The sequence below is a fragment of the Acipenser ruthenus genome, chromosome 10 (assembly GCF_902713425.1).
Source record: "Acipenser ruthenus chromosome 10, fAciRut3.2 maternal haplotype, whole genome shotgun sequence".
In the NCBI taxonomy this organism is placed as follows: domain Eukaryota; kingdom Metazoa; phylum Chordata; class Actinopteri; order Acipenseriformes; family Acipenseridae; genus Acipenser; species Acipenser ruthenus.
This window is the reverse complement of record NC_081198.1, coordinates 4280416-4307859: the sequence shown is the minus strand read 5'-3', so window position 1 is coordinate 4307859 and position 27444 is coordinate 4280416. Positions and strand designations below refer to the sequence as shown.

The 27444-nt window shown below is 38.7% G+C and overlaps 1 protein-coding gene across 3 annotated transcripts in view; it reads right to left on the bottom strand.

Moving 5' to 3' along the window:
• LOC117400420 (heparan sulfate 2-O-sulfotransferase 1) overlaps positions 1-27444 on the bottom strand; it is a 55353-nt gene that overhangs the window by 5701 nt on the left and 22208 nt on the right. For all 3 annotated transcript variants that reach the window (XM_059031549.1, XM_034000376.3, XM_034000367.3), the window contains 4 exons: positions 2415-2650; positions 1639-1724; positions 714-852; positions 66-163 (listed from right to left, as the gene is read on the bottom strand). In XM_059031549.1, coding sequence (XP_058887532.1) covers positions 66-163; positions 714-852; positions 1639-1724; positions 2415-2650 — 559 coding nt within the window. The remainder of the gene's footprint in view (positions 1-65; positions 164-713; positions 853-1638; positions 1725-2414; positions 2651-27444) is intronic.

Here is a 27444-nt window from a genome sequence, read left to right as displayed (position 1 = left end):
ACTTCTGTTTATACTGGAGTTGGGTCAGTCCATGTGAGGGTCAAGCAAACTGCAGTTCTACTCACCAGCATTCAGAGTTGTGACCACAGAAGAAGGGGATCTGAAGCCAGAGCTTCTCTGCAGCGCAGTCGGAGCCTGCAGAGGAGACGCACTCATCGAAGGTCTGAAACGAGACACAACACCTGCTCACAGGACTGCAGGGAAGACAACACGACTGGCAGGGACAGGAGAATCAGCGACAGGGCATTTCAATTAAAAACCTCATTACAGGACGGAGTGCTGCGCTGGCTCTCTCATAACTTAATTTGTTAAATTTGGCAAGCTGTCACATCAACCCCAATCCCCCAAGAACTGCACTCCAAGCTGACAGGAAGGAAAGGGAAATGCTGTACACAGTTTAACGGACCGCAGGATCACGGTATGCTGCTGATTAAGTCCAAACCACACGTTTTGTATTGTGTTGTTTGTACTTTGCGATTGCCCTTTTATTGTTTTTCAGGAGCCCCATGTAAATGAGACCTCGGTCTAAATCTCCCAGTTAAATAAATAAACAAAAATACAAATTAATAAATATTTATTTATGATGTCATTACCAAGTTCTCGCATTTACATAATGTTTCTCCGACGTATGCAAAAAAAAAATTAAAAATTTGTCGTACCGATGGCAGGAACTGCAGTCCCGGTTGTGTTGTTCTAGTGGACGACAGGATTACCTTTTTATCTCCTTGTTTTCTCCTCCGAAGCCCCGGCCTGTAATCATCCCCGAAGCGTAGGAAGTAATAATAGGACACCAATCGCTCGATAGGATCCCGGATAACATTGATGTAGATGGGCTTCTTCTTCACTCCAAACCTACACACCGCGCACGTCCAAAAGCAATTAACAACAAGGCTCCCAACTCGCTGCATTGCCACTTAAATGTTTTATATCTGTTTGGGACTCTTATATTCTATTATTCTCAATATCATTCTTTAAGGTAATATTATCAATGAAACACAATGCATGAAATCGAACTCACAGTCTTTTAAATTTCCTATGGCAGTAAAAGGGAGATCTCAGTATCTCCACTGGTCTCAATCCAAATACTATAGAACCCGAGACAGACTGATAGAAAAGGCTAATGAAAGTCAGTACTGTAGATGCATTTCAAAAAACGTTTAGTTATTACATCTCTTAGAAAATGTTTCCAATGCATTACATAACTGACTACAGCTATGAACGAAGGAATACACATTCAGTTATTAAAATACTGCACTTGTTCAGCTGCAATATATCTCTCAGTATTCAATCAATTCCTTTTTCGTTCTGGTGCAGTAGCTCAGGAGATGCAAGTGTCAGTTTACTGCCACTAGAGGGCAGCAGCTGCACAATGCACTGCACAGCAAAATCCTGGCTCACTTCAGAAATAAAGAGACTTCATTGGGTGGTTGTCCATGTCTCTTATTTGACATTTTTCTTTTTCATTTCATATTATTTCACTTTTTCTGTGGCTGTAGATATAAAAAAAATACAATTCCATAAATATCTTACCTGTCATCCACTGTTATGCATATACCACAAGCTTTAAACAATACTAGTTTAATCTAATTTGCTAGCCTTCATTTCACACGGAAGGCTGATCTGCATCAAAACACTCACTTTGCAAAGTCTAAAAAGGCTACATGTCCATGGTAGAATCCAGGCTTCATCTCCTTCCAAGACGTTACATTCTTCACAAATCGAACCTGTAAACACATTTAAAAAAGTAAACTGGGAACCCAAGCAGAAACTGTATCAGAAAGCAAACATGTTTGTCCCTAATCTGTCACTGTGATACAGCAGAAGGAGGGACTGTCGGTGAGCGAGGGTTTCTGCAGGGGGTTGTGCACAGCACAAGTTGTGTTCCACTTTCACAACAGACAATTGCAGACTGCACTTATTAAAATATCTTCTTGCAATTAGTCTGTTGCTGTAGCTCTGTTTCTGTTTCTACTCCGGGGCAGTGTTCAGCAAGTCTTTTAGGAGCTCTTTTCTTTATTTAACAAGTGTGGCGTCATATATATTTATATAAATATATATAAAAAAATAAAAATAAAACTTTTTTTTGTTTTGCATGTACACAAAAGGTTTAAAATGATACACTTTGCATTTGTATATTATTAATTCTGGCATTAAAAAACATTTTATAAATACTATGATTTGTCAGGAGTAGTGCTTTATGTAAACATCTTTTCTAGTTAAATAAAATGGTAAGCTTTACCTCTGATTTTCAATAAAGCACACTGGAGATTCAACTAATACCATCTGTTTTTTTGTTTTTACATAGTAACTTCTTTGAAGCTGCTAAAGTCTTACATAAGGAGTAGCCCAGACCAGGCTGTGTTTGCAGTTTTTGAATTGGCGTGGGAAAGTAACAGGAAACGCGTGTGGCTCACCTGGTCTTGCAAGGACATCACAGGGTTGTTTCTGGTAGTGTTGATATGCAGGACGTGGTATTTGTTTTTGCCGCACAGGTCGTAGGCAATGTTTGTGAAGGAGGTGCTTGCAGTTTTAGGGACCCGGTTGTAAATAATGACCACATCATCGCTCTCATCTAAAACCACATCTTTAGTGCCGTCCATGGTGTGGCGCTGTTCAATCTCCCGCACTTCATGCCTCGCAATGGCCCTCTCTGACAAATGAAGAAAACACATTTAAAAAAAGCACTTTCCCTTGTTGAATAATTAAAAAAGTTATCTAAATATTTTTCTAAACAGCGCTGTATTAAAGGTCAACTGCTACACGATAAACTGAATAGCCAGTTAGCGGTTGCCTCCAAATCAGAGAAAACAACCATAAAAACATTTTCTGCGTACTTGATTTAATTGATTCGGTGTTTATTAAATGGAAATGTCATTTGTGTCTCCAATATCAAAACCAGCTCAGGACACACACTCTCTTCGGTCCTTTTGTTCAGTACACCGAATATTTTTCATATGAAATTGCCCGTGTTACCGTCAGCCAGAGAGCCCCTGATTGCGGACGCTCAGATTACTGAATGTTTAATATTTCAGGGTCCCAAATATTGGTCTGACTTTGTGTATGTTTTGTGGTCTCATGTAAAGCAAATAACGAGTTCACATCCAAATTTCGTTTTCTATTAAGAGACCTGGTCTCATGACCGAGGAGGGTGTAGAACCTCAAAACAGCACCCCCTACTGAAGCCTGTCAGCATCACGCAGTGTTGTCATGCTTGCCGTTCTAAAATCTGTTGCAAAATGCCAGCCTTCCTTCCACCCCTCTGTCTGAACAGTGTGTGCTCAGCCAATTGGACCCAGTGAGCTGTATTATCGTCACACTTGAACAGCTGCACCTGGTGGTTCCACATTACCGGTGGGTGAAATAAGAGAGAGTCTGAAACTCAAACTCCAGCTGGGCCCTGCAATCATTAACTAAGGTGCAACGCTACAGCAAGCAGAAGAATTAGAACCTGCAACACTGAAGAAGGGAGCTCAAGGACTTCAGTTTTGCCCTGGAAGGTGAAGGTCTATTTTAGGAATTGTATTCAACTGGATCCTAGAAATGTATTCCACCCTGTTCAAATGGATCAGAGAGGTGTACAAACCAAGCCCTGCATTTTCAAATTATCTATAAGAATATGATTTAATTCAGTGGTAAGGTGCTATGATTCAAAAAATTCTGATAAACTGTATTCACTGCTAACCAGTTAGGCTGTGCAACTATACTGGAGAATAATGCCCATTAAACCATTTCCCCCCCCATATCAACTGATCCATTTGGAGTTCAGTACAACTCCACCTTGCTGCCGTTGTTAAACTACACAGAAGATTGCCCCATTGGTAATGTAGATCTGCTTTCCATACCTTCATAAGAACAAAGTTTACTGGCACCGTGGCTACAACCACATTCCTGCAAATAACCAGTACAGTTCCATGGCTTCTATTCCAACACTGGTACAGCACACTACAAACACACAGAGATGCCACAATAATAGAAATTGGGTAGTTATAAAATGTAAGTACAGTAATGCAGGTGGATACTAGTTTGCTAAAAATGGGCAATAATCTAAAACTGCATGAACTTTACAAACAAGTAAACCTTACTTATCTCATATAAAATCAGAAATGTCTGAAAAATATTTCATGGGATGATTCATCACTTATTCTTTATTGTGAAAAAACAAGGTCTGTTGTTTTGGTTTTTTAAAATCAAAACCACCAAATACCTGAAATAGTCAGACATCCTTTTCCGCTACATTGTAGAGTTCTCTGTCTCCTGAAGACCCGCAGAACCAGGAGGCCAAAGGTCAACACAAAGCAATACAACTTTGGTTTACTGTATCGGTCGAGACCGCTCGGAAGTGTCACTTGTGACGCAACACTTTTCTTTGTGAGCAGTGACAAGGAAAGCTAATAGAATTCTTTTACTGTGGATGAAGCCATCAGGAATTTTGCCAGGAACAAATAAGGCTGTCATTCTCCTAACCTGGCACACTCTCTTAAAGCGAGAGAGAAAGTGAGATCAATAATGCTGGTCCTCAGACTCCATTTGAGAAGCAGTGTTGAAGGCAGCGTTTGGATTTCTGCACACTTGCGGCAGACTTTCTGTCTCTGTGTTGATCTGCTCAGGCACCTAACTTACTGAAGGATGAGGATGAAAACATACCACTGACACACGGTACAATTACTGTATTCCCAGTTCTTAAAACAAAGGAGGGTTTGCTTTTACCCATCTCCTTACCTCAAGTTTCACATTATTCTTTAACCTGCAAGCTGTACAGTTTGTTCTGGGGCTAATGTACTGTACTGTAATGAGTGGCCATGCTCTTTGGAAGCTTTTCCCAATTTGATTGGGAAAATTACAAACTGAACTTGATAAAAACAGAATTTACATTTTCAGGTTTGAACGCGCGTCTCATGTACAGTGCGTACTTCTCTTTTGGTTAACATCCTTTGAATTTCTGCATGTGAAATGTTGTACAACATGTTTCTCCTGTATACTACCTTTGCAATAAAACCCTGTAAAACATGCTATACTATAATATACACCATATTGTGCACACTGAGATTGTACTACTTTTTAAAAAACAGCTATCTCATGTTTAATTGACTCGTGCAACTTCTATAGCGGACTATCACTTCATAAAACAACCCATTTTAAATATTGATCGTCACTTAATAAAAACTCTTATCTCAGGTTTCTCAAGTCTGAATATCTGCTCTACAGTACTGTACTCCCTTGTAAAGCTATTCAAATACTGTCCAGCACTACAGTGCTATCACTATGTAGTGGGCTATTTATTTTTCATTTGCTGATATATTCTGTAGATCAGGTATCTCTTTATTTCTCCCAGGAGGCCCCGGACCATGGCAAGTAGCCAGACCATAAGAATCAGGACAGTAACACTGCTTGTACATGAAACCAATAGCTGGTGGATTCAACAGGCCGTCTTCTACTACAGTAGTTCTGATGAGAAAGCCATTCTCTGTTCATGACTGCATCATTTTCAGCATAAGTATTGAACTATAGCAATCAGGTTCCAACGATGCAAACTCATGTCAGAATCTATTTTTTTCAAATTCATGATTTGCAGCAATGGTTTACTGTACTGCAGTAGTTTATTTGACGAGTAAGCTTACCCACATGTCACGGACAATTTAATAATCCTTTCCGACAAGCTCCCCAACTGCGATGTGGAAATATGAGGTTTTGCTTTAAAAACACTTCCGCTCAAGCACCATCTCGCATCTAGTGCACAGGGGAAAAGTTTACATTATGCCAACATCAAATATCATTGCATCCACTTGCATTCCCCTCTAGAGCACACACCTAATTTGGGTTTATTAGGATTTACAGCAATGTCAAGATCAATTGCTATTTGAATTTAATACAATCCGTTACCAAGCTATTAAGATCTAGTAAATATCCAATATAAATACCTCTCTCAATATACTTTGGCAAATTCCAAATACAGTCACTAAAACCAATGTGAAGATGGCCAGTACAACAGTAGCAAAATCAGATTGTCCACCCCACCCCACCCCACCCCACACCCCACTACCCCCACCACCCCACCCCACCCCACACCCCACTACCCCCACCACCCCACCCCACCCCACCACCCCACCACCCCACCCCACCCCAACCCCACCACCCCACCACCCCACCCCACCCCACCCCAACCCCACTACCCCAACCCCACCCCACCACCACCCCCCCAAAGGAGGAATCAACTTATGGAATAAATGTATGCATTCTCCCCTGGAACAAAATGATCTTCTTTCCAATGTATATTTAGGGACTGGCAAACATACAATAAACTGGCAAAAACAGCTTGCTATAGGTTTGCATATCATTCCCAGGTCATTTATTCTTTTATGTTGTGTATTGAGCTGCACTTCCACAGTGAAATACAGTACATGCAACACCTCAACTCTAATCCAGAGTATGACTGCAGAAGCACCACTGTGGGGATCCAAGTCCCTCCCCCAGGTACTGCAGGTTTAATACGTGTTTGCAATGCTAAGTTGATAGATAGTGTAGTAATGCAGAATCCTACACCTAAACCTGTAATATACATCTCCCAGGTGTACTGTAGCCTAGAGCCTAGATTTAAGTGTGCATGCACCAACATACTCTACAAATGCAAAGCAGAGCACATGACTGCTGTGTGCCACTGTACATGAAAATCTCATCGCCTTGGGATTGCATAGTCGCAAGACTTCCAAGAAAATGACACATATCTAATAGGGAAGCAACCTCTGGCTGGCAGAACTACTACAGTATCTTCCTTGTACCAATATATTTCACAGATTCGGTACCCCACTGCCTACCATGCAGAGTCCTTGTCAACTTCAATAACCCCCTCTACTGAAGCAGCGCAGGGGCTTATAGTCATCGGAAAAGAGCCAATGTATCCTGCAGGTATCATTCATGTAATTATGGTACATTATTTAACTGATATGATGTCTTTTGATGTTTTTAAGTTACAAAAGAACCATTTTCCTTTTCTGAAATACACGATTTTTTAATTATTAATGCCTTAAAAGTAATTGCATAATATTGAATACTGTGTTCAATATATATATATATATATATATATATATATATATATATATATATATATATATATATATATATATATATATATATATATATATATATATATATATATTTACCCATTGAAATTTGCTTGAAAAAATTGTGTACATTAATAATGCATTAGAAAAGGGCTGCAATAGCAGTCTTCTGGTGTGTAAATGGTTAAAGTACTGAACAGAATATAAAACTTACAGCTGCAAAATGTTCTCTTGTTCCGACAGCCACATTGCAGGTAGAAGTGTTAGACTGCTGTTCTCTGAAAACCTTTCCCACCCATTAGGACACATCAAATGGGTCTCTTATTACAGCGGTGAGAGACGGCGAGGAACAAGGCCATGCTGTGACTGAGAGATGGGTAATTGACTGCCATTGAGAAAGGGGCCTGCAGACATCTCGTCTCCGCACAGTTACTGAGTATTGGAGAGCAAAGGCAATGTTGAGCACAGAAAACAAAAAGGTTACAGTTGTATTATATTTCTGTAGTGTTAACAGCTGCTGTAACAGCCAGATAAAAGGTACCAGTGACTCAGTCGGAAGCAAAGCATACTTCAAAAAGGTCAAAGGGCTGGCACTTATTAGGAGCACAGTACTTAGCATAGTGCTATTGTGGTTTCAATTACAGACAAAGTCCCAGAGAAAGAGAAACTGCAATTAGACTCTTGCAAGACACAAGGTTTATGTTAATGTGTTCACTGCACCTGTTGAGAATATTGTTCGAATATCTTCAGCCTGAATTCAATCAATTATATATAAATTATATACATACATACACACACACACAATATATATATATCGTGAGTGTCGGGGTCCGATATAAATCCACTATATATCGAGGGCTGCGACATAGCAAGAGACCCACAGGAAAACAAATAGGCTAATAAAGTCACCTTGTGACTTTTGCTAGTGCATTGCTGCCACACGTGAACACTGCTTCAGCAAATAGATATTTAATTTGCTTCGTGTTATTGTGCAATATGTGTGTATATGACAACAGTACAATAGTAATGCTTGTTTTTAATTGTTTTGTATATTGTTGTTTGTGATGTGCAGTACGAAATAAAACAAACAGTAATTCTAAGTGCATATGTATATTGCAACTAAGGCATTCCGCGACATATCCGAATCCGCATTATAGCGAGGGGCGATATAACGAGGGGTGGGTAAATATAATATACCCCAATGACCCCAATATGTCAGCCATCTAAGGCCGCAGTTCAAAGTGACCATATCATTTTCCTGATAAGTTCTCATAACACAGAACAGAACATATATGCTACAGTATAGACATCTGAAATAGTTGGAGAAGAAACGGCAGCAGGTTTACAGAACCTATTGTATAAGCTCCCCTCACTGGGATGCATGAGAAAAGTGACTATGTACTATTAAATATGACCAAGAATGAGCAAAGCAAGAATGCCCAGGAAATATGGAATTTTCATTGCATCCAAAAGAGACTGGACTAGTGAAATCCTCGTTCTGCCTCTGTGTCTACAGCACAAGAGAGAGCTACACGTGTGTATTATGTAAAGCGGTATGGGTTTGTGCTTTTGAGACCATAACTACTTTACCACATGCAGCTTTAGAATAAGTGGAGGAGGCGTTACATTTTTTTTAATTAAGCCAAATACTCAGATTTAGAGCGTTTGGATGTTTTCTATTGGAGGTCAGGTATGACCTAACAGAACAGTATGACATCATCCCCAAAGCTCAGCGTTGCAGGCATCAATGATCGATTGGGATGAATAGCAGTAGTTGATGTTATTGAGTACCAGCAGATTTATTCCCCATCAATGAACACAAGACAGCAGGACGGAATGATTGATAAGAATGCAGTATGTTATCTCAGTAAGCTGTGTTAATGCTGTAGTGGTTGGCAGGCACTTTGCCTACTACTGATTACATGGAAAATATATTTTAATCCAGGGCTTGGGCTGGAACATTTCCCTTTCATTTTAATAAAGTACACTTAAGGCCATTTAGTTCAATTTTAGTCACCAGGTATCGAATAGCAAAAGAGCCCAACAGCATCATCTACTGTATGCCAAGAAGCATACAGTACAGTGCTGCACGTCACGCATTGTTCCAGCTACAATTCACTTTCCATGCCTGAAAAGGAGCAAATTGTGCCCAACTGTAGTGAGTACTACTGCCCCCTGGTGCTCATCATACTTCTTGTGATCCAAGTCTATGGATTTGAACCAAAATGGTTAAAGGCATTATTTAACCCACTGCACCACCTCCTGCTGTGTTTGCATTTCTGATCATTTCGCCAGTGGTAACTCACTAAAATAAGTAAAATGCAATGCTCTGGATCAGACAGGAATTGAAACGAGTGCACAAAGGTCATATTCTAGCTGGCATGCTGAATTTAATAATAGTCTTGATAATTAACTCTCGTCTCATTATCAAGACAATGCTGCCACAGTGCAAACACAGATAAGGCAAAGGCAACCATCCACATCTCTGTCTGACAGCTTCCCAGCAAACAAGGAATAAAAAGAATGGGAAAAAGGCGGAGAGAATAAATTTGGCTAATATGCAGCTCTGCTTCGAGGGACTCTGTTACTCACAAATGATCAGGCTTTACATTTTAAGCCAAGTTTCATGGGAGGCAAAATCTTGTAGTAGCTGCAGAAGAACTAGGAGAATATTTTACCATTTTATAAAATACAGTTTATATACAGAAAATCAATAAAACTACAGTACAGTAATCCATCACGTATCCGCCCGTCACATATCCACCCTAACCATTTATACGCCATGATCAACCTCTTCAGCAATGTTAGTTTATTATTGAACAGAGAAGATTAGTTCAGAGATTGTAGATCCTATCAAAGTTTTCATACACTGTGCTCTATGTACTGCGTGCGCTGCCATTGCTGGTAGTGTCACGTGAGCTGTTCAGTGTGTTGATATGTACATAAAGCCTGTTCTCCTGCGGGGTGTATCAACTTCAACCTCCGTCTCGATCTCCTGCCTGTGTCACTCGGCAGCAAATGCACACACCCACACGGCAGACAGCTACCCTGTTACAAGCATTAATACCCTGTATCTTTCTAAACAAGGATTTAGGGGAGCTGAACAAAAAAAAAAAAAGCTGAATCTGAAAGCTGTGTATAATGGTATTTAAAACAGGATTCATTTATCTGGCTTTTTACATCTCCACTCTTACTCTGGTCCCACCAGTGTCGGATATGCAGACTACTGTATATATTTTACAAGCAGCTTACTCTACAGTACTGAGTCATTTGACCTAACCAATTTAAGGATTCTTGTTAAAATTAGCCCAAAACATTTTTTGTAGGATGTTCAAAACACATCAGCCTTTCATTTGTGTCTATTTGCTTGCAACGTGGATTGTGCCACTCACTGCATTTCAGTTTAACCTTGTGTAAATACTTTTAAGTGTATCCTTAAGTGCAAGTCTACTGTAAGTAAGTAAGCCTTACTTGTAAGTGTATTAAATTCCAACAACATTACCAAGTCTGCATTATTAAATGTAAGTGTATATTCCTGTTAAACTGTATCGCGAAGATACATTTTATACAGTTACCTCTGCACATGCATTGTGAACATACATAGCATGAGTATCTAGGAAAGATAACTACACTCAACGTGACAGACAGCAGTCATGGTAAAGACAACATACCCACTGGTTTTCAGTGGAAGACTCTACAGCTGCTGTAATTATGTACAGTGCACCCCTTCATAATGCTAGTCAGGAGCCATGCAGTTCCAGGGCAGTGCAATTTGTGTTAGCCTTATAACAAAAACACAAATGCAAGTAAGTGTACCGGCAATATGGAGCAAATGGAAGCCATGACCATATTGCATTATTATTATTTGTTTAGTTAGCAGATGCCTTTATCCAAGGCAACTTACAGAGACTAGTGTGTGTGAACTATGCATCAGCTGCAGAGTCACTTACAATTACATCTCACCCAAAAGACGGAGCACAAGGAGGTTAAGTGACTTGCTCAGGGTCACACAATGAGTCAGTGGCTGAGGTGGGATTTGAATCAGGGACCTCCTAGTTACAAGCCCTTTTCTTTAACCACTGGACCACACAGCATCCTATAATTATAACCTGTTCCGTGGTATAAAGGACCACCTTATAAAAGAGAAAACAGAGTACTGTACAGCTGAACAGCAAATACATACAATATTGTGGTGGATTTATTGAAGCCAACATAGACTAAAGTAACAAGTCAATTTTTAAAGAAACCTGGCAGTATCCATTGTTTAAGACGCATTGTAACAAAAGTAGTCGATTAAAACTGGATAATATTGAATAGGCTACTTACTCATAAATTAAAACCAATTATAAGCTCAGTCACACTAATGATTAAATAAGATTAATTAACCATTTAAGGAACCAATTAATATGGCACTTCTCTACTTTCAACCATGAATACTGAAATTAAATGAAGACTTTGTGACTCATGAAATTGTAATACATACAGGATATGTTACAAACTGTACCAAAGAATGTTACTTAAGAAAAATCACACGAAGGAAAAAAAAAAAAAAAAAAAAACACAACACAAACACTGTACTATATTTAAAGCTACAGCAGAGGCCATGAAATCACAAAATCACTAAGATGGCTTGTTTTATAGCATCAAAACAAAGCACACAGCAGTCATTAAAGATAAGAATTTCCTAACTCATAAAACATGCCGTAAACTATAGTATGTGTATGTGGGCAATATCGGCACGTGTAGAAGTATCTACTGCAGCTATATTTGTTGAAACATTGCCAATCCTTATTTAGTCCATTGTCATGTTCATTGAAAAGAGGAGAATACTGTAAAGCAGCTGAGGTATGCAGCGGACTGTGATGTCAACCTTTTAAATGGACTTTGCAGCTGACTGGAATTCCAAGAGGTGCCTCAGGTACAGTACGGTTTCTTCAGGTGACGTCAACCATGCTGATAAGGTGAATACTTCACAGTAAAAGCTCAAAGTGGCACGGGTGATGTCATGAACAGGGATTCTCCGTGATGTGCCGTGATATACACCATGCGAAACAGGCTCACCGATTGGCTGAAAGATCTCGAGCAGTCTGTAATGCACATGTATCTCATCTCAAGTGTTCTACTGCATACAAGATTACTTCATTAACCTGCAACGTATCCAAACAATTACGTAAACAAATAAAGAAATGCTTACAGGCCCTTGCATATAACACACTGTCCTCCTGAACTATACTGTACAACCCAAGACCCTGTCTCTTACCAGCAGGCAGCATATATACTGCAAGTGTGTTTGTTTCACCTCATGGCACTCACAAGTATTCCACAAAGACTGATCTAGATGGAATTTAACCCTACCTCAGGAGGTTAATATTAGATTGTTAATCTACTGTACCATGACACCAAAAAATGACTGCTTCAGAAATTATTATGCCACACCAGTTACTCTGCACTAAATTGTTCCCCTGGCAAAAGCCACTTATTTTTTACATAAGGAAACTGTGTACACAGGAAGCAAGACATTCAGGGAGTCGGTTTGAGTCCTGGGTCTTGTAATCAGTACAGCTGGCAAGCACCAGAAATGCCTAGTGAAAATAATACAAATAAAACAGGCCAATTTATTTTAAAATTGCATAAATAAATGAATACATTTAGCACATTCTTTAATAAAGCTGGGGTATTTGAATAGTCAGTTGCAATATTAGTCTAACCTCTGAAGGCAATTTTCAATTCTCTATGGAGCATTACTGTAACAGCCTTTGATTCATTACAAGATGAAAACATTCCTCAAGATACCTGTTGAATTATAAATAAATATTGCTCCATATTTGCTCATTATGAACCCCTTGTAAAAAAGTGGATGGACACAGAAACAAGAATTTACATTCTTCTTTATTTACTGGCAGTTTGAAAAAGCATGACATGTCACTAGAGTAATCAAAGAAAACCCAAACTGGTGTTAATAATGCTTAATAATGTTACTGAAGCTTTTCGGAAGTTATCCAGTTTCCTAGACACATGGCACATTTCAGACTGAGCAAGATGAATAGATCCAGGGAGGTTATTCAGCATAAACAGAGCTGTTCCCAATCAAAACCTTGGCTTCTGCCTTCCACAAATCAGATCAGATCTGTGTAGCATGCTGCGAAATAAATACACCAATAAATAAATAAATAAATAAATAAATAAATAAATAAATAAATAAATACATACATTGAGTGATTCCTATACATTATGGAAAGATACATAATACTGTATTATTAATATGTCATATGTATTGTAGACCACTTTAAAAGAAAATCTATCAAAATTTGAAGAAAGAATGCTTGGTAAGTACAGGGCACGGCATGCACTGTAGCATAATTTACATTTACTGTCGAACAAAGCATGATGAATGGAGTATTGGGTGCTTTTTGTGTTCCTCTTCCATCTCTTTTACACTGCACAGCACATCCTCAGAAGAGCTGGAGAAACGGGGGATCAGTATTGTCATCACTGCAGGCTTCGTCTTAAAATGATCAGAGACTGAGGAGAAAAGCAAGGCTCACCTTTCAGCACATCTTACAGACTAACTCGTGTTCCTAGACAAGCACATCTCACTGCCCCTTCTAATACACTGTATATCAATTATCTAGAGAGCCGGGTCATGATTTCTCTACTCTTTTACTTTTATCCAATTACACTGTCTTAAAGCATCAGTGGTGGGGATTCACATTCATCCCCAGTTTCTACAGCTTTCATCTCTTCTTGCCTTTCTTTACTAATTCCAGCATATACCGCACTCCGATAGAAGACAGGCACAAACTGGTGTGCTACACTTACTTGACAATCTACTGTACAGCAATGAGTGCAAGGAGAAAAACACATTTTTAAAAGGAATGAAACCATTCTGATGGTATAACCAGCATGACACAACTTGGCTGCAGCCACTGACCAGTCGGAGCAGGTTCTTTTATACTGTTCAGATTGTTTTTCTTTCTGTACAGAAAATCATTAGTGATGGGGCTCCCGAGTGGCGCATTCAGTAATGGCGCTCCACGTGGAGTGCAGGATGCGCTCTATAGTCTGGACGTCGCGAGTTCGAGTCCAGGCTATTCCTTTGCTGACCGAGGACGGGAGCTTCCAATTGAGCGCCGCCCTGGGGGAGGGAGGGTTAGGTCGGCCAGGGTGTCCTCGGCTCACCGCGCGACCCCTGTAGTCTGGCCGGGCAACTGCAGGCTTGCCTGTAAGCTGCCCGAGAGCTGCGTTGTCCTCCGACGCTGTAGCTCTTGGGTGGCTGCATGGTGAGTCCGCAGTGTGAAAAAAAAGCGGTTGGCTGACGGCACATGTTTCGGAGGACGGCGTGTGTTGTTCTTCGCCCTCCCGAGTCAGCGCAGGGGTGGTAGCGGTGAGCTGAGCCTAAAAATAATTGGCCATTCTAAATTGGGGAGAAAATAATAAATAATTGGCAACGACTAAATTATAAAAAAAATAAATAAAAGAAAATCATTAGTGATGTACTGAAGTTCAAAATGTAAACAACCAATATTGTTCTTTTGCTATTTTCTTGTCTTTAAATGTGTTGAATTACTGTAGTTCACATACCCATTGTTAATGTCTCTACTACATTCGTATTTTAAGTGCCATCCTAAGCCGACCCTGCCTACACACAACTTCAAGAGGTTATATTACAGTGCTTAACATTGAATTGTCTGTGGTACTTGAGAGACTAATTCAAAATTCCAGTTGCCTGAATATTTTGTGCGATTCATTGTAATATTGTACTGGGCTCACTTAATGAACATCTTCCATCCATCTCCAATTGCTCTGTTTTCATGCCTATAGTTGAGTTGCCACCTTGGATAAGTGATCTTTATATGCAGTAGAATCAATTGAATAAATGACTGCACATTCAAATCCCATTAACCACATCCAATAAATGCATTCTAACAGCACTGCTATGGAATTTATGGGTTTGTTGCTTCAAGGGCACAGAGGACTGATTCGATATTCAGCAGTACAAATAGGATTATTTCACAAGGGAAAAAATATTTGTGTATGAATGGCACTTTCACAGCACACTTCTGCACTGTATGACAGAAGACCTTAACCAGTCATTCCAAAGAAACTCTGATGTCACATTACCTGCATCAACCCCATGCTCACAAATTATTTTCTGAACTACAGCAGCCAAGGAAGTCTTGACCCTATTTAAAGGGAATCATATCAGTGTCACTCAATACAAAACGGTAAATGATTAAAAAAAAAAAAAAAAAAATATATATATATATATATATATATATATATATATATATATATATATATGGACTTCATGGCTCCCTGTAATACAGTATTTCACATATGCTTGTATATCGTCTGCTAAGAAATAAATAATAAAATAATACCGTCCATGCAGGATCTGATCAAGATGCAATGATGTCAGGCATGCGTGCTGTGTTTAAAGTAGCACACAAACACAGCAAAAACAGGAACAAATCCATAAGTCCTGTTCCTTGCCTGTAAATTACCGTACCCCCCATCAATCCAAACTCCAAAGCCAGCTGCCTAACCGCTCAGGCTTGCCGTGGCATACGGTAGACGGGGCTTCCTTTTATTAAGGGCAGCTTAACAGATGTCTGAAGCTTCCACATTAATTTCCTGAACAGGAACCAAAGGGAATTGGTGAGCCTTGTGTCAACTTCCAAAAGGCTGGCCAGCTCCTGCTGCAATTCAAAAGGGCGGCCTTTCAAAGAACATCATTGTATTCAATTAACTTGGCGAATGATAGTACGAATGACAAGCCAAGAGTGGTTTACAGTCGCACGGAAGAGGCAGTCAGGATAACTGTTCAAAATAATATTGTACAGCACTGTAAGTCTTGGGCACCAAATTCTGTAGGTTGAGACTTTATTTAGCTACTTCAATATACCAAAGACCTCTCTTGATGTCACAGCAATGCCACCTACTGTGAAAGAAGCAAAACAGAAGTTCCCCTGTGCCCCACCACCCAGTCTGACTACCCCTGGATCAACACTATGCACTGGATTGAACTGAACTGCAAGCCTGGGGACTAAACAATGGCCTTCTCCTTTCAGTCACATCTAGAGACACACTCTTTTGTGGGTTCCACAGTTGTCACTGTAGATGTTGCTACAGACTCCTTATACTAGATGGTTCAGTATTTCCTTCAAAAATACTTTCCTAGGAGTCTGTCTTTACCACGAGAAAGCATTATAAAAAAAAATCCCAATACTCCTTTCAATAAATCTAAAGAAAACTTGTACTGAACTTGATGTTTATACAATATGGCTTGTTTTCAGTACTGGAATTGCAATATATTCCAATGAATATCATCTCTGGGAATAAGACACTGAACAGTACAGGTACAAACACAGCACTTGCCGTTGGATCAGCAGTGAACTGTAATCAGGTTAAGTCTGCGACAGCATTCCAATCTGCACAGCCTGCAGCACAGAGCTGGCGGAACAGACACCTCCCCCTCTCTGTTCACCGAGAAACTCTGTACCTGAGCCTTCATGACTGTCAGTCTCCATGGCAGCCACCTGCTTCTGTGTGTCCCAGAATAGCGGTTAGTTTAAAAACAATTAGTGCCCGGTCAAACATTAATGGCACCCTGTGTTATACAAGAATAAAAAAAATTAAAAAAACACAACAACATGTTCACCACAGCCCAAGAGACCACCCAAAAGAACACCAGTTTTACTGAACCAAATTACTGCCAACCATCCTTAAAAACTAAAAAAAAAAACATCATAGGTGATAAGGACCATTCTCGGGTGGGTAAAAGTATAGCTCACACAGGGCGCTCTGTGTGATCAGAAAGAGCGCTTCTTACTACGTTTACCAACAAACATTCTCTTTGAGATTAAAATCTAGATTACTTATAATTCGTGGGCAAACCCCTGAACCCCGGCAGAACTTTCAAGTGACATAAATAAATTCTACAACTGGCAAATAGACTAGCCTCCACCACATCACTCCCAGCGCGTGATCTCAGGGAGTTTTCATCACAGAGAACGCTCTGGGATCTGATACTCTCAGAGGGTGCTTATGAATTCACCCCTTGACCAACAGTATTGACCAATTCTACCATAATTCAGATCGGAATACTGTCATATGGGCACAGGCTATGTCTACAGAAGAAAGGCCAAGTCCTGTCAGAAGTCAATTACCTTTTGGTTGCTACAGTAACAACCTGAGGTGGAATCAAGCCATATAAACCAGAAGTGAATGACTTCATATTTCACTGTCAATCAAGTAAGCCCCCCAACAAATGCTGAAAACAGTAAGGTTATATTTAGCAGGTCTGGAATCACTAAGTTAACTTGTGGCAATGGGGACTAAATGTTAATTCTGGAATTGAAGTGCCAACTCATAAACCTCTGACCAGGTTTCACACACTCTGTTCAGCCAAGAAACTGCATACTGTCAGCATGTGCTGTATAACTGTACAGTACAGTATGAAACATCAAAGTAGAAGGACTCTGAAAAATGGAAAGGAGTTGGCTTCCCAACTGGTATTGCTGAACTTGGATAGCAAGACATCATGACTGATACAGTCAATGCATATGGTCAGTCAGTTTTAGCACCTCGTCTCTGAAAAATACAAAAAAAAGTCTAAGGAAACTACATGACTGAAGCTTTTAAACTGCCCTTAAAATCGGCCCTTCAAGAACGATACTCCTGTGGCACCACAACGAGTCTTCCTTGGCAGTAGCTGAACTGATAATGCTGCAGATATCTGTACCCCCTTGGCATTCATTCATCCATCAGGTACAACAACAAAAAAACAAATACTCATAATTGCAATGTATGCCAGGAAATTCAAGCTTTTCATTTGCAAGACTCAACCAGATAAGCCCCTCTTCCCACAGAGTCCACAGTTATACAAACTTATCAGCAACGTTCTGGCAACACAGACCCCACCGCTCTATCAAACTGAGAAACCCAGGTCTTGTGTTCATGATCTTTATGCTGTGCAAAATAAAATCATTAGAAAAAACATTAAATGCCAGCTATTTAACTTGTTCATTGCTGGTTGTAAATTATTGGGAAGCCACTCTTCACATGCTGTTACATCTAACAGCACAAAAACATAATAGGCAGCTGGTGTATTCTAGGCCTGCATATGGTACCATTTTTAAATTAAAAACATTTGTTTATTATATTTTGCTTTCCCAAGACCAAGATAAAATCATATGCTTTACCGAAGTCTGCAGCTACAAGGGAGGTCAAACAAAAACAACTGCAAAATCTAAACACAAGATAAAAGGCCATTTTATTAATAGAACCATTTTCTTAAAATCGGTATCTATTTTTTTAATATAATGGGGTCTAATGGGGATTTCACAAGGTCAGTGAGCCCTAACTTCAGTTAGAAGTCTGTGCTTCTTTGCGTCTTGCACATGTCAGGAGGAATTGCAGCCTCATGAAGTATTAATTAGGACCTGAACTGCATTGCTCAATTAGCTCTTCACTGCATTACAGTAACTCACCCAAGAGTGTAGACTGCTACTGTACTAGGGAACAAAGACTTCACTGAAGGGGCAAGATTGACTGCTGCAGACCAATACTAATTGAGCTTCCTTAGGAACCAGGCAATGGGGCCAATTTCAGTGATCTAAACAGCTGTAAATGTACAGATCATCGTGTTGGGGTTTTGCACCTGGGGCAGTTTATTGACTCCCTTTTTTAGAATTACTAAAGACAATAAAATATGGTGGTGGAGCTGTGAGAAAGAACAGGTGTATACAGGCGATTTGGACCTCTCAAAACCTATTACAATTCATAAGGAGAATAAATGTGATACATCTTAGAATTGACAGTCTCCGATTAAATTAAATTGGACAGAATAATCAGATCCATTTAGACAAACATTTTTTTTTTTTTTTAGGATTTAAAGGTTTCAAATGGTTGCCATGTTCTTTTCAGCTTGTATTTTAAACCTCATTTTGAATGTACATGTTTCATCCACTCCTAAACGCTCCACTACTTCTCATTGACCGGTATTGTCTTGACCAGTAAAGTCTTTTATATGTGCCTTAAGATATAAAATGTGGAGTCAGTTGGAGTCCAGTGCTTACAAAAATGAAAGAAAAAAATTGCTGATGGAAGGGAGCAGTTTTTGTTCATTTACAAACTGAATTAACAAATACAAATGTTTAGAATGAAAATAGATACCCTGCGACAAGTTCAAATGAATAACGAATAAAATAAAAATAAAAAAATCACTTGGCAACTGTTCATAACTATATTGACACAGACTATGCAAATAATGTATCTCAAAAATGTACCAATATCACATACAGAGTAAACGCACGTTCGTTTGGCGGGCTGTGCTGTATCTTGTTCCAGGAGATATTTCATTTGCAGTGCTTCTTGATATTTTGTACAGGTTACCATATTGTTGAATGGTTGTTCTTTATTTCCCCAAAGACATGGGAAAGTAGGCTACATCAATATTCTATAAGCCCAAACTTGCTTTAGAATCACAAGCAGTACTGACACCAAGGTTCATCTTAAAACCTAATGCTTAGCAATATTGCAAGGGTTCTGACGGGCCTAGGAGTGGATAGCCCACATCCACCCATCCCTTCTGACTCACTTTCAATTATGGGACAAAAGGACCATCTCTGACAAGTAATCGCTCCCATACTGCAACCCTTCTTGCTGCCACCCGTCCGCTCCAGCTCATCCAGAACTCCGCTGCTCGCCTGGTGTTCTCTCTGCCTCGCTTCTGCAATGCAACTCCACTACTCCGCTCACTCCACTGGCTCCCGATCACCGCTCGCATCGAGTTCAAGACTCTTGTACTAGCCTACAGATGCCCTGACCAGACTGCACCCAGCTACCTCCAGACCCTCATCTCTCCCTACACCCCCACTCTACCTCCTTTACGCTCCCCTGCCTCCAGAGCCCGCTACTTCTCCACCCTCGCCCCGCAGTGGTGGAATGACCTTCCTACAGATGTCAGGACTGCCCAGTCCCCGACCACATTCTGGCGCCTCCTCAAGACTCACCTCTTCAAACAGCACCTGTAGAACGCCTCTGTTTTTCCCCTGGGACACTTATCACCCTTCCTTAAATGCGCTTTACTTGCTCTTATCTGCCCCCTATTTTACTGCATTTAATCCTGTACTTTAGAGTACTGTAATCTGCCAAGTGTTATTTAATCTGTAGTATTCTGTATTTAATTATATCCTGATGTAACTATCACTGACACTGTTATCTGCTGTATTATTGAATTGTATTTTGTCACACTTGTACTTGCTTGAACCAAAGTCATTGTATTTATCTTGCTCTTAATTGTAGTATTACTTGTACTGTGATTCTTGAAATGTATTTGTTTACGACTGTAAATCGCCCTGGATAAGGGCGTCTGCTAAGAAATAAATAATAATAATAATAATAATAATAATAATAATAATAATAATAATAAACCACCAATGTTATGTTTCTCCATTAAATAAGATGGCACACAGGCGATTATAAGCTGTGATTACAAATTACTGGTAAACAACAAAGTCTGAACGTCAGTATTGAAATAACTGCAATGAGGACACTGGTTTTGTTGAGAGATTATTTGATTAAAGTACCTGCATACCCATATCATTTTGTTCCAAAAAAATCTTTATTTAGCCCAGAAGATTATTTTATGAGACTTAAATGTGATTGTTATAAAAGACAGGCAGTCCGATAGACAGCTCTGTTAATTTACACAAGATTATTAGATTCGATAAAGAAAAAAAAAAAAGATCACACTATCATAAAATTAATCCATAGAACACTTAACAAAAAGGACTATAAATTGGATGTTTTTTTTAAAATAATATGTTATAAATTACAATAGCTTAAACAACTCTGAACACTGTCTTTAATATAACATTTATTTTACAACCATGACTGCAAAGCTCATTTATCACTTAATTTGAAAAGCTCATCTTTGTGGGAAAAAAAATAAATAAATAAATAAATAAATAAAACGAATACCAAAAACAGGCAGATTCAGAGCTACCCATTCAGCAAGGCAGACATTGACATATGATGCTATGTCCAGTTGAAAGAGAATTCATTGATCACAGAGCTCAATATGTAGCATGCAGGAGGTTTAATGCCAACCACTGTACACAGCCAGTAATAGAACAAATACTGAAACAATGTTTGTAAAATGAACGAAAAACAGCTAATCATTAGTGCTGGACCACTTTTCTGTATGCAAAGGGATACCAATTACAAATAGATTCAAGGAAAATTGTTGCAAGCAAGTATACAGACTTCGAGAAATTATGGACCACTCCAGTAAATGCCATGAAACAGACAGTGACATTATAGTGTGTGTATGAAAGTAAAGTGTTCCAACCACTTCATACCTTCATCCTAAATAATGTGTGTTGCATTTTGACAGCACGCCTAACACCGTCTTGTTGAAATGCCGTGGCGTGCAGTAAGAATGAAAACTGCAGATGGCTTGCAGACAATTATCCTGCTGTTGTTTTCCGTTTCCCGCACCTGATCCAGACGGCTTTATTTGAAACTTGTCTCCATACACAGTACGTTGTGGTCATACTTGGAAGATGTGCATTCAACGCATAACTTAAGGAAGGTCATTTTAGGATTTGATGCAGTCGAGAACAACGACATGCAAGTCTTATCAGCAGGCATTGGGGCAGTGAGAGCGTTCTAGAAGACACTCCTACAGTGATTGAAGTTTCTGTATTTTATCACAATCACTTCAGCCTGGTTCAATTTGTATTTAAGGTCAGCCCCATTAGGCAGCAGGCTGTAGGCACTGTGGGCGTTCTGTGAACGACTCCTTCAAATGAACCTTAAACGCACATGTAGTGGCTCAGCAAGAAGTCAACGGAACAGAGATGATTTTTACAGTTGGAAAATAAATCTATCAATTATGTGTCAAATATGTATATATTGTCTCGTTTATGTAAAAATATATATGTAAAGCACTATTGATGTGATATGTGCTATATATATAAATAAATAAATAAACATTGATTGAGTTAGATACAAGTGTGCGGTTTTCATTAATACCTTTAAAATTGCATGGTAACATAACAATTTACTGTAGTACACTCCCTTTAAAAAATTGAAAACAAAATTCAAAATCATCCCACATCCTCTAAAAGATCTGAATTGGTGATCATGAAAAAGCAGAAGAAAACTCAACACACAATTTATAAAGACGAGGATCCAAAAAAAAAACAAACAATAAATAATTTTTTTTTAAAAAACAAACAAACAGTCTCTACTTTTTTAATAAAAAGGGATCATCTCGAAGTATAAAATGCTGCCTTTTTTAAATCTCATCTGGCAAACTGTTTAACAGCAGGTCACTGCTACCAAGACAACAGTGAAAGAATCTTTTTCTCCTGGTGAAGGGAAGCTCATTGAATGCATTTTCATAGGGACGGCTTGGGAGTCAAACTGATTTCTGAAAAATTGTCTCGCAGGGCATGATGTCGTAACACTGTCAGCTTGGCAAGTGTGTCCTCATTTCCAATGCCTTATAATACAAGTGGAGTCACAGCTAGCATTCTTACTTTGTTTAAAAATAAACACCTATTGTGCAGAAAATTCTAAAAGGTGACAACACAGCAGAGCTAAATTTACGCTTACCTTTGTGTATACAGTAGTTTCTTTATATTAAAGTTTCCACTTAATATTTTGAGAAATACAAATTTGAGGAGAAAACGCAATACAATTTGGAGTGAAACTGAACTACGTCATTAAAATAATTTCCACAGAATTACCATTAATCCTTTTTTAAAAGTCTAAAATAAAAGTCTGAATATTTAAATTAGAACAAAATATCAGTGTGGTGTACTCAAGCCCTACTGTACTGTAACATACAGCACTGTGTGTACAGTGTGGCCAAGAATCAGCTAAATTAGTTTAGCTCGCTCAAATGACCCTTCCTGACAATATGACTCCGAGTTTGTATTAATCACTCTCCAAATACACACAATTACTAATCTATTATCTCAAACAAATACATGCTCAAAGTAATGGGTGCCATCAGTCATCAGAGAACCGATCGTCTCTGCTAATCAGCCTAGTCTATGAGCACATCAGGCACATACATTATTTACAGTAAGGGTCTCTTACACAGAGAGCTTCTACATCACATCTTAAAGACAGCTCACTGCAGAATGAACACTAGCTATAACACTTAATCTTCCTCCAGTGTTTGTCATTTTAACTGAACAGATAATGTACTAGAAGTCCACACTCTCACTCCAAACGCATCTTCTGTCCCCACCCGCGGGATTAAGAACAAGTGGAATGTAATGCACTATGACCCGACGGTCACCTCACTGGAACTGTATGGTCATGTTGACTGTTTTATTTTATCATGGGCCTCTTTTCACTGTATTTTGTGAAGATAATAAGCGAGTCTCATGATCACCAGCAGGATTAATAAATATTTCAAGAGCGTTACTGTTCAGAGAATTAAAATAGGTCACTCTGTGTTATGATGCATGAAAGTTAGGTCAGCAGGGATGGAAAGACTGTTCCTACTGCATAGCAGTTTCACCCATGCCAGGTTTTACTACAAGCTTGATTAGCCACAGTATATCGGTAACAAGCTCATGTGCGTCTTATTAAAAGCTCATAGTAAAACCAGGAATGGATCAAACAGCTATGCAATGGGAGTCTTATTTCCATCCCTGGGGTCAGGCTGATGGATTGGCTGATGAAAAACTGGTTCGTCACAGTGCTAGTGTAATGTAAGGGTAGGTTTTATTTGACAGTTTAACAATTAAAACATACAGAACCTCCAATTCATGGCAGAACATTTTGTGCCAATTATCTAATAACTAATATAAAACACGCATCTCTAAAAGTGTTGTGTGTTTTTAAGATAAATAGAGAAGGACGTCTCTAAAGTGGAACTATATTGACTTTTTTCCCTTTCAGCTTGTACTACATAATTACAGCAAATTATCAAAAGCATTGAAAAACATGCACTTTGTCAGCCTAACTTGGTTTCTTCCAACATTAAAGTCTAAATTACAGTGAATGTGCGAAATAGTAAGCATTTTCCTCAGGCAGTATAGAACTACTATATATCTCAAAACGTGTTTTTAATACCAAGCAAAAAAAAAGATTAAAATAAATAAATAAAAATAATCCTGTGAGCTGTTAAGCTTTCCAAAGTGAAAGACTTCGCAGCCAGGTTTACATGAAAGGCCTGCTTGCAAAAAATATAAGCTCCCTGCTGAACAACTCGGCAATCTGGACTACTGTAATTGATACTGCCATATTAGTGTTACATGATTGGAGCCGAGGACTGGGAGCCAGAAAACTCCATATTCATATCCCAGCTTTACCACTGTGTGACCTTGGGCAAGTTACTGAACGTCCTTGTATCCAAACCTTACTGTACAAGCTTGGTACACTGTACGCATCTCAGCTACAATAATGAGGAGATTAAAAGGAAGAACCCTGAAAGCTACTGTAACCTCCCCTCCCTCTTTTGTTGCTTAAACAGTGTTTACTTCAAGGACATTACCCTGATGGTCAATGAAGACATGAGGAGACAGATCTGGGACTACTCAATTGATATGAACGGTGGGCAGATCTAAATACGGACGCCCTTTAAAGTAAATCATGAAAAAAGTGGACTGTGAAATCCAAGATCCACTGTATTTTGTCTTTCAGTAAAATATCAGGTTTGGTCCTATTTTAATTAAACTGTGGTGGCCACCGTTCTGAGCAATTAAATAGACCCACCAAGTATTAAATACAAACCCTAGATGCGATTCACATTTCACAAAGGCTCAGCACTGCATATCTGACAAACTGCCTTCAATTGATATGTTGTAACTATTACCTGAAGAGAATAGATTATGGCGCTTTACAAATGTGCTAAATATTCCAAATAAAAACAGGGTTGGGAGCAGTAGGCTCTTGTACAGCATGCCTGCTCCACTGTACAGTACAGCAAGGCTGAACACTTAGTCTTGATAACACTGAGGCAGGCCTGCAAAATAAAAAATGCAAAACGTGCAACAGTGAAAAATGGTTTCAATTCAATTGTTTGCTATACCACTTCATCCTGTGGCTGTTGTAAACAAAACGGAGAATCACAATAAAGTAACCAATAGCTACTGGCAATTTTTTATTTTTTTTTCCCCCCATGGATAGTCCCAATAAAAAATAAAATGTCATTGTGACAGATATATATATATATATATATATATATATATATATATATATATATATAGCACTCAGATGTACACTTTTACAGGTCACAGAGGTTTTTTTTGCTCAATTATTGAGAACTTCTTTTCAAAGTACCCCATCAACATGCCTGTCTGAGCAGATATCTCCACCAGAGATGAATGTCATCTTCAGGAGATGAATTAGAAAGACCATTACCAAAGGCAGTAATCGCTGGAGAGGTTAAAATCAGGGAGACTGGAGCAGGGTTAAAAAAAAAAAAAAGTACATATATTATATATATATATATATACACACACACACACACACACACTTTTTCATGCATTTATTGACAGCACAAGACTTTAGCTTTGTAAGGTGAAGAGAAAACCACTTAAAATAATGATGTTGAATAATTGAAATGCATAAGGAAACCTGCAGGACAATGGATATAATTGTTAAATGCATAAAAAGTGAGTGTGTGTGTATGTATATAAATAAAATCACTGGGCATTTCACCTGTGTCTTTCATATAGTTCCAATATAGAAACAATATCTCAATTGCACTTAGTATTCGGCTTAAATCAGCATTTATATTCTAATGTTCCAGTAGTTACCAGAGCTCAACCATTGTAAACAATATTACAGTTGCTACAGGGCCCAGGTATTTTGAAAAAAAAAATCCTGTGACATATTATTGGCACACAAACGTCTTCCTTCTGTAAACTGCCTGGACCAGCTGGGATTGTACTGTAATCTGTGATGTGCAAGTTCCACTGTACTAACAAACAAAAAAAATAATAATCAAATGGAATCAAATCTAAAGGGTTTCGGCCAATTGTAATTGTAAAACATGTTGGGCTGTAATTTTCTTCCTAAATATGACATTTGAAAACAGAATCTTACTACACTTACACTAGACCTTCGGTGCCAATCCATTCTACATCAGCTCTTCTCTATATCAATTTATATTTTCTTTTTTTAAAAAAAGGGCTACAACTCGTTCCGAGAAAAAAAAAAGTGTTTTCTGTATTGAAAACAAGGCTAATTCCTCAGCTGGTGAGCAGAGGGATAAAAACTAAAACAAACAGTGCTGCTAATTACCTTGGCATGTGGTCAATGTCATAAATCCTGTTTTCCTTCAGGCATTTCTTCCTCCAGGACCGCGGCCACATACACAATCTCATCTAATGATTTGCTTCAATGTTGATGTCATGATAGGATTGTCAATATCGTGTCTGTTCACTGCATTATTCCTCCTTAATGCATGTGTACTTGTAGCTTTGAAAAGGAGGGGGGGGGGTGCCGCCGAATACAACTGTGCACAGCAAAACTAAACAGGCTCAATATTACTCCATTAAAAACATTTTATTGGAATCAAGGTAATAGGGGCTCCTGGACCTTCTATCCTTCTGAGAAGTGCTTACAAAAACATTTAAAAGCGTTTTATTTTGTTTTGTAAAGCTCAGGGACAGCTCCAGTGGGAATGCAAAGACACGGTTCCTTATTCAAGGCAAATTTGTTATACCCTCACTGGACCAATTTCAAAACTGTAGTGTTACATTTTGCAAACCCAAAAGATTATCTTACTCCCATGAATAGAAATTATATAATCCAAGGATGCTACGGTGCAACAGCATTACTACTGCTGGATTTGATTTAAAAAAAAAAAAAAAAAAAAAAAAATCATATATATATATATATATATATATATATATATATATATATATATATATATATATATATATATATATATATATATTTTTTTTTTTTCCTGCCCTCGGAGTGCTTTACGCGACAAATAGCTAACATAACACGATTTTCCAGCAAATTAAACCTGTTACAACAATGAATAGATTGAGTTACAGGTCGCCTGTGCTGTTTCCAATTTGCCCCGTGGAAACGTTCATTTTTGAATTCGGTTTCATGAACTTAAACCCCAGAGTTTCTAATAAACTCCAGAGAGCAGTGCCGTGGGTTAGAGACGGTTGGTGCTGTCCTGTGATTAGAAGGTTTGGATCAGAAGGTTTAAATGGTACTATCACCCTTCATGTAAATGTGCTTTATTTTGCTCTTATCAGCCCCTATTTTACTGCATTTAATCCTGTACTTCAGAATACTGTAATCTGCCAAGTTTTTAACCTGTAGTACTTTGTATTTAATCACATCCTGATGTAACTATCACTATTTAATCATATCCTGATGTAACTAT